The following is a 15,178-nucleotide window of genomic DNA, read 5'->3' as shown; positions in this document are numbered from 1 at the left end:
GAGCGATCAGCAAGTTACCGCCTACACTATGGATCGGTGATAACATGCCCTATTAGGAATAACAGTTCAGCTAGATCAGGATTTATCATTAAATTATATTTTTTGAATGATGTTCTGAACTTCACATTTACTGCGTAAAAATAATAAAACTAAAAAGTAATCTGTAATAAATCTGTAATAAAACTAGAAAGTAACCTGTAATATAATACAGATTGTAATAACACCAGACAATGTACTTGTTCTCTGTAAATCTCAGCCTCGGGATTTCTTTTATTAACTTTGGTAATATAATCCAGTTACTTCATTTTCTGTAGTGTGCACCTAGAAAAAAAAATGTACAGTAACACACCTTATCTGCTCGCTTCAATGTGACACATGGAACTAGGTGTGTCATTGCACTGCGAGGGGAGGGAAGACAGCAGGTGCGTGTTTTTAAGGCCATACTGTGAATCAGTAGCATCTCTGCTTTCCATTGAACACGACACCAGCAACAGGCAGGGCTGGTTAGCAACGAAATCTCCCAGCCTTACACAACCAGTCAATCAGGACCTCAGAGACTGCTTCAATCTGGAGTGAGAAAACTCACTCTCCAGTCATCTCAACATGAACAGCTAAAGCCAGACTTTAGACTTTTTTATTATTGCAATTTATTTATTTATTTCAAACTTTTACTGTAAATTAACCTGTGTGGATAATGGCGTCATTTCTACATCAACTCAAGGTGCTACTTTGGAAAAACTGGCTAAGTGTCTTCAGGCAGCCGGTAAGCGCACTCTCCTTTTACTAAGTTGTAAAACTGTATTGGGCATACATTAAAGTAGTTAATGAGAAAGTAATCTAGCCGAGTCCATGGGGTCATTAGTCATGGATTTTGTTTAATGAGTTTTGTCGTTCTGCTTAAAAAAAAAATTGTGAGTTCATTTATTCGTAATATAAAACCCACTTTCTCCAGTCCTTTATCCTGATATTGTGCCCTTAAATGTTTCCAGTCCATTTCACTTGAGAAACTTTAATCTTAAGAATTGATACTAGAATTAGAAGGGTCCTTTTCTTGGGTTGATTTTCTCCATCACGCGTTTTTAGCCTCTATAGCTCCAGGCATCAGTAAAAGGTCCATGAAGTCTGATAATGTGACAGTAGGTGACTATCATGTGTTCCCAGCGCTTTCTCTTATGGAGTGGTCTGTCATTCTTTATATGAAACTACCTATTCCTGCAAATATAGCAGACAACAGAAGTGCACAAAAACACCAAAATAACACATTGAGGCACAATTCACATTGACTTTGTAATGCAAACATTTGCAAAATATTTGTATGCACATGTCTGGCCAGGAAATTTTGCAAACCCCAGGCTTAAAATATGGTGTCCATTGAGTTTTTCTATACAAGGAAAACATGTACAACCTGGTATATATTTATATGAATCATCAACATGTACAACCTGGTATATATTTATATTGGTCATCAATATTTGACTAGAGCGGGTCAGACTCATGGCACTAAAGAGGCTGTGATACTTCAAGCACTGATTGATCGGAAGGCAGAAGTTAGACCCCAACTAATCATAATTTTTGCTTTTCTGAAGAAATCAAGTCCTAGAAAACTTTCAATATAGGGGCTCATTCAGACATCAGTTTTTTGATAGTCTATGGGGTAGTTTACATCTCTGACTTGGACCTTGGACCGAGTGGTCTGCACAAGAGCATGGAGACTTGTCCAATACTATCTGTCTTTCGCGGCCTGTTTAATAGGAGATAGAAATAGAAGGTCAGTACTCGATAAAAAAAGAGGTGCTCATAAGAAAAAAATCCAAAATAGTTTAGATACAGCACTCTCGTTGTTTTTGCATCAACTGTACATTTTTTTGGAAACTCAGTTAATATAGTAAGAAGACTGTGACTTTAATAATGGAAAACTGTGACTTTCAATTTGACGTTTCGACTCATCCCGAGCCTTGTTCATATAGTCACAGTGGTAAAAAATAGAACGTCATCAAGTTTACACCAAGGCTGCTGCCACATATAGCTGCCATAGTGCCTTAATCAGACAAGCCTGATCTCCTTTTGCCAGCAGCCTTATTGTAAACTTGGTGACCTACTATTTTTTACCCCTGCGACTATGTGAACAAGGCTCTGGATGAGCCGAAACATCATCAAATTCAAAGTCACAGTTTTCCATTATTAAAGTCAGTCTTCTTACTGTATTAATTGGGTTTCCAATAAAAAATTACTGTTGACGCAAGAACAGCGAGAGTGCTGCATCTAAATTATTTTGTTTAATAGGAGAAGCTGGAGAAAACTCCATCAGTTTTTTTTCATCTGAGAAAAACTGCAGACACTCTGATAGTAAAAACTGACACTTGATGAAACTTTAATAAAAAAACACTCTTGAAACTCGCACTGTTTTTTTTACGTAAGAGAAAAGTCACTGACAACTTAATCAGCCCTTATAATCCAATGACATTTCCTATAAGGGAAATCATGTATTAAGCCATAGATGTAACAATTATCATTAAAGGGGATGTCCATCTTTTGGGACATTTTTTTTTTTTACTAAAAATTACTTTTTTTAATTTATTTTGATTATAAATTTGCACCGTTTGGCTGTTACACGTTCTTTGTTTCCTTGCACATTCAACAATGATGTGGTCTGTGGTCATAAATCAGCTGACAAAATCTCAGAAAATGACCAATAAAAGAGTTACAAATTCCCCATCAAACTGTCACAGCGGATTGACTGACAGATTCCCATTTAACTCAATTAATTAATTCCGCAGCCAGCAATAGACATGGGTTAATGATAACTGCGTTATCTACAATCACCTACAATTGTTTTTTTTCAGTCTGTTCCATTGTATGAATTGCTCACGCTTTACATTTTTACCTGGTGAATGATGGTTAATGCTTGTTATATTGGGACAAAATCTTTTTGTCTATGAATAGAAGAGAATATTAATGTGTATGAGAAGATGTATACTGCACTTACATAGATTTTGGACCCTACATCCAACTTTTAACATCTAAAATGGTGTTTGCATGACTAGAGCTAACCTCAGAATTTTTATTATTTTGCTTAAATTTTTTTTAAAAAAAATTGTAAAAAATAATCACTGCTAGGACTCATTCACACATCCAATTTCATGTATAAGTGTTATCCGTGTTTTTCACAGATAGCACTCATATCCGTGATAGTCTATATGACCATTCACAGTCTGTGGAAAATCGCGAAGACATATCTGATCTTGATCCAAGGGTCGGATCAAAATCGGCAATGCAAGTCAATGGGTTCGTGAAAAAATCAATCCGCACTCAGATGACATCCGAGTATGGTCCGATTTTCCAGGACTGTCAGAAAGGAAAAGGTGAAGAAACTTTTTTTTTTTTGTAATTTCTCCACGTACGAGAAAAACGGATGATCAGTCTGTTTTTCTCCTATCTGAATGATCCCTTAGGAAGTTTCTTGAAAATCTTATTAAAATCACTGCAGTCTAATGAACAGCTAAGATCACCGTTACATAGCGTACAAGAAGGGTTTTCTCGTACTTTGATTTTAGATCAGAAGTTAGAGGAGAGCGCAGCTAATATTTGTTGACGAATTGTTTCCTCTTCATAGAATCATAGATCATAGAATCATAGAATGGTAGAGTTGGAAGGGACCTCCAGGGTCATCATGTCCAACCCCCTGCTCAAAGCAGGATTCACTAGATCATCTCAGACAGATGTCTGTCCAGCCTCTGTTTGAAGACGTCCATTGAAGGGGAACTCACCACCTCTCGTGGCAGCCTGTTCTACTCATTGATCACCCTAACTGTCAAAAAGTTTTTTCTAATATCTAATCTGTGTCTCCTCCCATTTAGTTTCATCCCATTGCTTCTAGTCTTTCCTTGTGCAAATGAGAATAAAGATGATCCTTCTACAGTGTGACAGCCCTTCAGATATTTGTAGACAGCTATTAAGTCTCCTCTCAGTCTTCTTTTTTGCAAGCTAAACATTCCCAAATCTTTTAACCGTTCCTCATAGGACATGGTTTGCAGACCAGTCACCATTCTGGTCGCTCTTCTCTGAACTTGCTCCAGTTTGTCTATGTCTTTTTTAAAATGTGGTGCCCAAAACTGGACACAGTATTCCAGATGAGGTCTGACCAAAGAGGAGTAAAGACCGATAATGACTTCACGTGATCTAGACTGTATGCTTCTGTTAATACATCCCAGAATTGTATTTGCCTTTTTTGCTGCTGCATCACACTGTTAACTCATGTTCAGTCTATGATCTATTAGTATACCTAAGTCTTTTTCACATGTACTGTTGCTTAGCTCTATTCCTCCCATTCTGTATATGCTTTTTTCATTTTTATTGCCCAGATGTAGTACTTTGCATTTTTCCCTGTTAAAAAACATTCTATTAGCTGCTGCCCACTGCTCCAGTTTATTTAGGTCTTTTTGAAGCCTCTCTCTCTCTTCTCTAGTATTAGCTATCCTTCCTAGCTTTGTGTCATCAGCAAATTTAATCAGTTTACCCTCAATTCCTTCATCTAAATCATTGATAAAGATGTTGAACAATACACTTCCCAGGACAGAGCCCTGTGGTACTCCCACTTGAGACATTCATCCAACTGGATGTGAAGCCATTTACGACCACTCTTTGAGTCCGATCACTAAGCCAGTTATGAATCCACCGAAGTGCCCCGTCACACTAAGCGATGCAGCAGCGATCCCGACAACGATACGACCTGTCAGGGATCGTTGCTGCATCGCTAATACATCGCTGGTGAGCTGTCAAACAGGCAGGCTCACCAGCGATCAGGGGAGCAGCGATAACGTGGAAAGAATCGTTCCACGATGTCCTGCTCCCGTTACCAGCCTGCTGCAAGCAGGAGCAGGCTGGTAACTATGGTAAACATCGGGTTACTAAGTGCGTGTGTGCCCCTAGTAACCCGCTGTTTACCATGGATACCACTCTGCTACGATGCGCGGAAGCCTCCGCGCACCGTAGCAGAGTGGTATCCATGGTAAACAGCGGGTTACTAAGTGCCCGCGTGCCCCTAGTAACCCGATGTTTACCATAGTTACCAGCCAGATCGTTGGTCCCGCTGGTCACACACAGCGATGTGTGCTGGCCAGCGGGAGGCCAACGACCAAAAAATGGTCCAGGACACTTTGCAGCGATCAGCGACCTCACAGCAGGGGCCTGATCGTTGCAAAGTGTCACACATAGCGACATCGCTGGTGAGGTCGCTGGTGAGTCACCAAAACCGTGACACAGCAGCGATCTCGCTAGCGATATCGCTATGTGAGACGGGGGCTTAACAGTTGCCTTGTCCATTTCATACTTGGTAATTTTTTCAATAAGGATGGTGTGAGATACTTTGTCAAATGCTTTACTGAAGTCAAGATATACTATATCTACAGCATTTCCCTGATCCACCCAGTCAGTGATTCTGTCATACAAGGAAATTAAGTTAGTCTGACATGACTTGTTAGTTACAAACCCATGCTGACTCTGGTTAATCACTTCATTCTTATCCAGGTACTTACATACATGTTGTTTAATAATTTGTTCAAATATCTTTCCTGGTATAGAAGTCAGACTCACCGGCCTATAGTTCCCTGGGTCCACCTTCTTCCCCTTTTTGAAGATGGGAACAACATTTGCTCTTCTCCAGTCTTCTGGGACTTCTCCTGTTCTCCAAGAATTTTCAAAGATTATGGAGAGTGATTCTAAAATTTCTTCTACGATCACCTTCAGTACTCTGGGGTGTAATTCATCTGGACCTGGAGACTTGAACTCATTTATGTTAGCTAAATATTCCCTCACAGTCTTTCTGTTTACAGATAACCTGGATTCTTCTATTCCTTTAATAGGACAGTGAAGATCAGTTGATGTTACATTTTCTTTCTGAGAGAAAACTGATGCAAAATAGGAATTAAAAAGTTCGGCCTTCTCAGCATCCTTTCTTACCATTTCACCATTTTCATCCTGTAAAAATCCTGTAGCATCTTTGACTTTCCTTTTACTTTTGACATACCCCCAAAATCCTTTTTTATTGCTTTTGACATCTCTTGCAAGCCTTAATTCATTGTCAGCTTTAGCTAACCTGATACGTGCCCTGCAGGTTCTGCAGACTGCATTATAATCTTCTTTAGATATGCCTCCCTCTTGCCATTTGATAAACATTTCTTTCTTTCTTTTTTGCATGTGTTTAAGTTCTGTGTTCATCCATCCTGGTTTCCTTAAATGCTTCCCATTCTTCCTACTTTTTGGGATTGTTAACGATTGTGCTTTGAGAATCTCATTTTTAAAAATTTCCCATCCTTCCTGGACATTTTTGTCCTTAAGGACATCCAGCCATTGGATCCCTCCTATTCTCTTTCTGAGTCGCTTAAAATCTGCCTTTCTGAAATCTAACCTTGAAGTTATTATTTGAATTGTGCTCAAATCTTCTGTCTTGATCTACAAAGACAAAAAATATAAGCCTATTCACAAATGTATTGCCAAAAAAGGAGGAAGTAGTAAAATATAAATCTTAATTGGATAACAATATAGACGAAAAATGTTTTTTTTAATATAAAAAGGCAAAGTGAGCAAACACTAAGGGCAACACAAATCAGCAGGCGAGGTTCCAGCCCTTAGTGTTTGCTCACTTTGCCTTTTTATATTGAAAAAAAAAAAATTTTTTGTCTATATTGTTATCCAATAAAGATTTATATTTTACTACTTCCTCCATTTTTGGCTATACTTTTGTCAATCGGCTTATACTGTATTTATTATAGCCATAATATGTAATATTTTTGCTTTTATGATGCCAATATACATTTTTGGGTGTGTTTTTTAGGTATGAGGTTTTCTCATATTATGAGCACTATTTTTGGCTGATAATTGTCTCTAAAGACATAAAATAGAAAGGAAATCTGTAATGTGATGTAAAAGGAAGTGAGCAAAAACTTTTTTAATAGCTGCTTGATTTTAAATGTACCTGCTACTTCTTGATTAACATGTATATAGGTCTTTATACAGCTTGATACACTCAACAGATCTGAAGGATCTGAAACCTACACTGTAATGTTCTACAGAATTTACAAGAAAAAAATGGTGCTACCTATGCATGATAGGCAAATGTTGTCCTTCGTGAGATTTAAACGCAGGAGTCCAGGACTTAACCACTGAGCCACCACTTCTCCCTATTGGATACACTGGAAAAACAGATGTTGGCTGAATCGACAGCTATCTAAAGTGTAATGACAGCTTTATACAACTTTATACAAGGAGCAATCAACCCTCTCCCTGCATTATATTAACTGTATTATATGAAGATAACACAGTCCAGCTAAAAGCAATTTGGTGCAAAGGTTGTCATCTCATTGGATGCAAGATATAAACATGAATGTTCTCATTCACTAACAGCAATCAGAGTTCTTGAATATGGTAAACATGTAGAAAACTATTGATGTTATATAAATTGTGATATAAAGATGATCCTGCTTAATTTAAATTAAATCAGAAAACTCAGATCCGCTAAAGGGGTTGTCTGCTCTGTGGATGTCGGCTCTCGTTCTCACATGCATGGTACTTGATCAATAACTGCCCATCAGGCCAATGCAGGAAATATGAGTATGTTCTTTTTATTTTTTTTGGTGCAAAAAAAGGAATATATTTGTTTATACACTGATTAGTAATAAGCGAGCATGCTCGTTAATCGAGATTTACAAGCATGCTCGGGTGTTTCCCAAGTATCTTCAGCGTGCTCGGGTGTTATGTTTTCGTCACTCCATTCTCATGATTTGCGACTGTTTGACAGCTTTAATACATATGAGGAATGCGTGTTTCTTAGGCATTCCTCATATGTATTAAAGCGGTCAAACAGTCGCAAATCATGAGCACGGAGTGATGAAAACATAACACCCGAGTACGCTGAAGATACTCGGTGAGCACCCGAGCATGCTCGTCATAAAGGTTAACAGAACATACTCGCTCATCACTAACACTGATGTAATGCCTATATGTCACCTAGATCACTGCCCTTTTTACATTCGATCTGCTGATTGCAAAAAAATCATTTTACACATGCAGATTCTGCACAGTAATTGGCTCCATAACAAGCCAATCACTGGTTTAAAGAGGACCTGCCACTAGACAAAAGGCGGAGTATCTCCCTATGCTATACGGCTGACAATGGTTGGTTGGTGCCAGTTTTGTGACTTGCTGATCAAGGACGTAACTGTGGCCTCTGTAACGTGCACTATATCAGCCACTTCTGCCATCGGACCGCGGCTGTCGAAATCTCACAACCCCTTTGAAACATTTAGTTTTGTTGTTTTTATCTCCTTAATAGAACAATATGTATTTAGTGCAGATTACAATGCACAAATGCTAGGTTCTCAGGACAGACATTGTGTCAGAAGTATCCTTTATTTCAATGGTTTATTTAACTAAAAAAATTTGGAAGGTCTGTCACTATCCAAGCTATAAAAGTTGACCTGTCACCATATTCTCAATACAAGCAGACTACATTATAAAAAAATAAAAAGATCTCTTAGATCTTGTTATGATCTGCAACATGTACTAAGGAAAGAAAGGGGAAAACTGTCCCTACAGTAAGACTAAATTCCCCGTCACACTTAGCGATGCTGCAGCGATCCCGACAACGATACGACCTGTCAGGGATCGTTGTTGCGTCGCTATGTGGTCGCTGGTGAGCTGTCAAACAGGCAGGCTCACCAATGATCAGGGGGCAGCGACATCGTGGAAAAAATATTTCCACGATGTCCTGCTCCTGGTTACCAGCCTGCTGAAGCAGGAGCAGGCTGGTAACCATGATAAACAGCGGGTTATTAGGGGCACACGCGCACCTAGTAACCCGCTGTTTATCATGGTTACCACTCTGCTATGGTGAGCGGGAGGTTACCGCTCACCGTAGCAGAGTGGTAACCATGATAAACAGCGGGTTACTAAGTGCGCGTGCGCCCCTAGTAACCCGCTGTTTATCATGGTTACCAGCCTGATCGCTGCTCCCACTGGTCACACACAGCGATGTGTGCTGACCAACGGGAGGGCAACGACCAAAAAACGGTCCAGGACATTCTGCAGCGATCAGCGACCTCACAGCAGGGGCCTGATCTCTGCAAAGTGTCACACATAGCGACATCGCTGGTGAGGTCGCTGTTGCGTCACCAAAACCTTGACTCAGCAGCGATCTCGCTAGCGATCTTGCTATGTGAGACGGGGGCTTAAGCTGAATCCCTACGATGTAGCGGGCTGCCTGTTCCTAGCGAAGAGACCCGCCTTAGTCCTCGGCTGGTCTGAACGAAAACTTATAGCATAAGGGGAGGGGTCCCTAAAAGAACTAAGGACTGGAACAAAAATGGGACACCTCCTAAACAGAGAAGTTGTTGCAGAACACAAAAAGACAAACTGACAAAAAGGTACTAGAGGTCCCAGAAGGACCAAGTGAACTGACAGAGATAGGCACCGAAGCACCTGGCTAGAGAAACAGTCAAACAACACCGTAGTCTAGCACAGCCAAAAGGGCGGAGCTGGAATATAAAGGCAGATGGGAACATGACCGCAAAACACAAGATGGAAAAAACAAACAGGAGGGTTCTAACAGTACCCCCTCTTTTATGAGGATCCTCCGGATCCTCCAGGCCCAGGCCTATCCGGAAACCTCTCGTGGAAAGCTTTAACAAGCCTAGGAGCAGAGACATCATCTGTCCTTACCCAGGAGTTGTCTTCGGGACCGAAACCCTTCCAGGAGACAAAATACTGTAATCTCCCTCTATGCCATCTAGAATTCAAGATACGAGAAATTTCATATTCGTCGTCTTCCACCACAGGAGGAACTGAGACAGTGGATCCCTATCTAATACATCAGTAGGGACATCCAACCTAACAGCAGACGGGTTAACAACCTGAGGCACTTTAAATGGACCCACAAACTTAGGACCCAGTTTTTTAGAGGGAATCCTCAACCGCAGGTTCTTTGAGGACAACCAAACCATGTCACCCACAGTAAACAAAACCTCCTTACGTTTCCTGTCAAAATACTTCTTGGACTTCTTGTTAGCCTCTTGAAGATTGCAGCGTACATTAGTCCAAACTCTCTCCAAATCACCGGAAAACTTCTCCTCCTCCGGCACTGCCGACCACAATTTGGAGAACGAACAAAAAGACGGATGTCTCCCAGTACAACATAAAAAAGGAGAACACCCAGCAGAGGAGGATGTATGATTGTTAAGAGCAAATTCCGCGAGAGGCAGAAACTCAGACCACACCTCTTAATTGTCCGCCACAAAACAACGCAAAAACTGTTCTACATCCTGGTTCTTTCTTTCACTGTGTCCATTAGACTCAGGATGATACCCAGACGAAAATGACAAATGGACTCCCAACCTGTCACAAAAAGCACGCCAAAAGCGAGCCACAAACTGAGGTCCTCTATCAAAAACAATATCCGTGGGAACGCCATGAAGCTTGACAATCTCCTTAACAAACGCCTTAGCGAGTGTCTTGGCGCAGGGCAACTTAATGAATGGAACCAAATGACACATCTTACTAAAATGGTCGACGACCACCCAGATGACAGTAAAACCCTCGGACACAGGAAGATCAGTAATAAAATCCATTGTGAGATGCGTCCAAGGTGCACTAGGAACCTCCAGAGGGCAAAGCAACCCCGCAGCAAGAGTATGTTAAGCCTTTGACCTACCACACAGTACATTGACTCACCCACTTGATGACTTCTTTCTGCCATCCAGGCCACCAATAACTGCGACTGATAAGTCTCTTAGTCTCAGAAATTCCTGGATGACCTGCCAACCGAGACTCATGACACTCCACAAACAAATCTCTCCTAAAGGTTCTAGGCATGAACAACCTCCCATGGGGAGTGTTAGATGGGGCATCATCTTGAGCTTTCAGAATCCCATTCTCCAAAACGGAGTCCGATGCCGCCACCACAACTCCTTTCTGTAAAATGCTCTCCTCTTCCTCGGCACCGACCGTAGGAGAGAAGCTGCGAAATAAAGCATCGGCTTTAACATTCTTAGTACCAGGGATATAGGTAACAGAAAAATTAAACCGAGAAAAAAAAAGTGCCCACCTAGCTTGACGGGCATTCAAGCGCTTGGCAGCATCCAGATAGATTAAATTCTTATGATCTGTGAAGACCTGATTAGGAAATCTAGCTCCTTCCAAAAAATGATGCCAATGTTCAAACGCGAGTTTAATAGCCAGCAACTCCTGATTCCCAACATCATAATTCAGTTCGGTTTCCGAAATTTTTTTCGAAAAGAAGGCACAAGGATGTACTCCATCCCTGTTCTCCTGAGACAAAACTGCTCCGACCCCCACCGATGAAGCATTGACCTCGACCAAAAAAGGCTTGGTCTCATCAGGCTGCATAAGGATAAGGGCAGAACTGAAAGTCTCTTTGAGATACTTAAACGCTTCAATGGCCTCAGTAGTCCACTGGACCGTATTCGCACCTTTCCTAGTGAGGTCGGTTAGAGGCTTAACAATTACAGAAAAATTCTTAATGAATTTCCTGTAATAATTGGCAAAACGCAAAAATCTCTGTATAGATTTCAAACCAATAGGCCTAGGCCATTCCTGCACAGCCTGAACCTTCACAGGGTCCATCTCAAAGCCCTCGCTGGAGACAATGTAGCCCAAAAAACTAATTTTCTGCACAGCGAACTCACATTTCTCCAGCTTAGCAAAGAGTGAATTATCACTCAATAACTGCAAAACTTCACGTACACTCTGCCAATGGGACTCTAGATCTGGTGAATAAATCAAAATGTCATCCAAATACACGACCACATTCTTACCAATCAATGGTCTCAGGATGTCATTAATAAGGCTCTGAAAAAATGCAGGTGCATTGGTAAGACCAAAAGGCATCACCAGATTCTCAAAATGACCTACTGGAGTGTTAAAAGCAGTTTTCCAGTCATCACCCTCCTTCACTCGTAACAAATTGTATGCCCCCCGGAGATCAATTTTAGAGAACCACTTGGCCCCTACTAACTGGTTAAACAAGTCAGGAATTAACGGCAATGGGTAGGAATTGCGTACGGTAATCTTATTAATTTCACGAAAATCCAGACATGGATGTAAACCCCCGTCCTTTTTTTTAACAAAGAAAAATCCAACTGCCACAGGCGACTTAGAAGGTCTAATGTGACCAGCAGCCAGGCTAGTCTGTATGTACTCCTCCAAGGCCTTTCTTTCAGGGATAGTCAGATTAAACAAGCGACTCTTGGGAAGAGTAGCTCCAGGAACAAACTCAATGGTGCAATCATAATCCCTATGAGGAGGTAAAACTTGCGACTCCTCCTCCGAAAAAACCCTCCAAAAATCTTGAATAGGTACAGGTTATTCCCCCTTTTCCACAGCCGCAATGCGACCATTACAACATTTATCATAGCACTTCGGACTCCAAGACTTAATCACATTAGTAGACCAGTCCAGTAAAGGATTGTGTAGTTTTAACCAAGGCAATCCTAGAACGACCGGAGAGGGTAAATTATCCAATACAACGAAGTCCAAAATTTCTTGGTGAACTCCATTGATAGTGAGGGGAAATGCAGCAACCTTGTGAGTAATACATTTCAAGGGAGTGTTATCAATTGCAATCACAGAAATAGGTGATGACAAAGGTTTGGATTTCAATTTAAGTTTTTCCAAAAACCCTTTATCAATCACATTAAGTGTTGAACCACAATCCACAAATACCTGAAATTCAATCAAATCTTCCTGCAAAGTAGTACTCCCTGAAAGAAATACTCCTGCAGAGCGTAAACAAGCAATACGGGCGTACCTGACCTCTTTTTTTTTTCTTTATTTAAACGAAGCTCACAATGCTTAATCAAATGGTCAGCTTTACCACAATAAAGACACAATCCCTCAGCTAACCTCCGGTCTCTTTCCTGAGAGCCGAGTGACATCGCCCCAACCTCCATCGGTTCTCCGCCATCTCAGCAGATTTTCTGAGGGCTAGGACCTGATATTACAGGAGTCTTTACCTCATTCACACTCGACCTCAGCCTCCTGTCCACACGAACAGCTAATTGCATGGCATCCTGCAGAGTCTCAGGTGCTGGGAATGCAATTAGCAAATCCTTAACCCTTTCACTCAGACCAGCAAGAAATAAACATTTCAGAGCAGGATCATTCCATTTGACTTCTGAAGCCCATCTTCTAAAGTGTGTGCAATAATTTTCAATATCACCTGACCCCTTATTCAAATGCCTGAGTTCTGCCTCAGCAGAAGAGATTCGATCAGGATCATCATATAATAGCCCCATAGCAGAAAAAAATTCTTCTACCGACCTTAAGCATGAATCATTAGGTTGGAGAGAAAAGGCCCACCCCTGTGGTTCATTGCGCAAAAGTGACATAATAAAACCAATGCACTGTGTTTCATTCCCAGAGGACCTTGGTCTCAAACAAAAATATAACAAACAAGCATTTTTAAAGGAAAAAAAATCTTGCTGTTTACCATAAAAAACATCAGGCAGTCATACCTTGGGTTCCACAAAATGTGCTCCAGAAGAGCTACTCACATGTTGCTGGAGCTCGGCCACCTCCAGACACAATCCCTGCAAGCGTTGTGCCAAATCCTGGACGGAAACCATACTGATCCCCTAATTTCTTTCCTTTTAGTTTTTTTGGGCTGGACTTACAGTTATGATCTGCAACATGTACTAAGGAAAGAAAGGGAAAGCTGTCCCTACAGTAAGACTAAGCTGAATCCCTATGATGTATCGGGCTGCCTGTTCCTAGCGAACAGACCCGCCTTAGTTCTCGGCTAGTCTGAACGAAGACCTATAGCATAAGGGGAGGGGTCCCTAAAAGAACTAAGGACTGGAACAAAAATGGGACACCTCCTAAACAGAGAAGTTGTTGCAGAACACAAAAAGACAAACTGACAAAAAGGTATTAGAGGTCCCAGAAGGACCAAGCGAACTCACAGAGATAGGCACAGAAGCACCTGGCTAGAGAAACAGTCAAACACTGTAGTCCAACACAGCCAAAAAGGCGGAGCTGGAATATAAAGGCAGATGGTAACGTGACCGCAAATCAAAAGATGGAAAAAACAAACAGGAGGGTTCTAACAGATCTGATGTCACTGGTGTACTTATTGTGAAAATCAATGTAAGATCAGCTGTATAATCCAGAAATAGAAATGAACAATTTTTGAGTCCAGCTCTAACTCATAATATACTCATAATATAAATTAAATTCATAATATACCAGATTATTTAATCTGCTGACAGATTCACTTAACCCCTTCACGATCTTGCGATTTTCTGTTTTTGCGTTTCTGTCTTCTGCTCCCCTTCTTCCCAGAGCCATAACTTTTTTATTTTTCTGTCAATATAGCCGTATAAGGGCTTGTTTTATGTGGGACGAGTTGTACTTTTGAACGACATAATTGATTTTACCATATAATGTACTGGAAAACGGGGAAAAATGATAAGTACGGTGAAATTGCAAAAAAAGTGCAATTCCACAATTTTTTTTGAGTTTTTTATTTACCACGTTCATAAAATGCTAAAACTGACCTGGCAGTATGACTCTGCAGGTCAGTACGAGTACGTACATGCCAAACATGTATAGGTTCTTTTTTATTTAAGTGGTGAAAAAAAAAATCCAAACTTTGCAAGGAAAAAAATGGCGCCATTTTCTGAAACCCGTAGTGCCTCCATTTTTCTGGATTTTGGGCCCGGTGAGGGCTTATTTTTTGCGTATTAAGCTGACATTTTTATTGATACAATTTTGGGGTACATACAGTCCTTTGATCGCCTGTTATTGCATTGTATTGCAATGTTGAAGTGACCAAAAAACTTAATTCTGGAGTTTCGATTTTTTTGCTTGCTACGCCGTTTACCGATAGCATTAATTATTTTTATATTTTGATAGATCGGACGATTCTGAGCGCAGCGATACCAAACATGTATTTTTTATTGTTTTATTTGAATGGCTCAAAAGGGAGGTGATTTGAACTTTTATATTTTTTTATATACATATATTTTTTTAAAATTCTACTTTTTGCTTGCTGCAATAGTCCTATTAGGAGACTTGAAGATGCGATTGTCTGATCGCTTGTGCTACACATGGCAGGGCTTTAGCTATGCTATGTGTAGGAGAAATCATCATCTCCTATGAACGCCGGCAT

The 15,178-nt window shown here is 40.7% G+C and overlaps 1 protein-coding gene across 1 annotated transcript in view; it reads left to right on the top strand.

Annotated features, from left to right (window-relative positions):
• The first annotated feature begins 423 nt into the window (after positions 1-423).
• Positions 424-15,178, top strand: part of ABCA12 (ATP binding cassette subfamily A member 12) — a 313,653-nt gene continuing 298,898 nt past the window's right edge. The window contains exon 1 of the mRNA XM_073646632.1: positions 424-763. Within this exon, the coding sequence (XP_073502733.1) occupies positions 695-763 (69 nt within the window). The 5' untranslated portion in view covers positions 424-694. The remainder of the gene's footprint in view (positions 764-15,178) is intronic.

Source organism: Phyllobates terribilis, unplaced genomic scaffold (genome assembly GCF_046119375.1).
Source record: "Phyllobates terribilis strain yellow unplaced genomic scaffold, ASM4611937v1 Scaffold_9__5_contigs__length_417890890, whole genome shotgun sequence".
Classification (NCBI taxonomy): domain Eukaryota; kingdom Metazoa; phylum Chordata; class Amphibia; order Anura; family Dendrobatidae; genus Phyllobates; species Phyllobates terribilis.
This window is presented reverse-complemented; position numbering and strand designations above follow the sequence as displayed.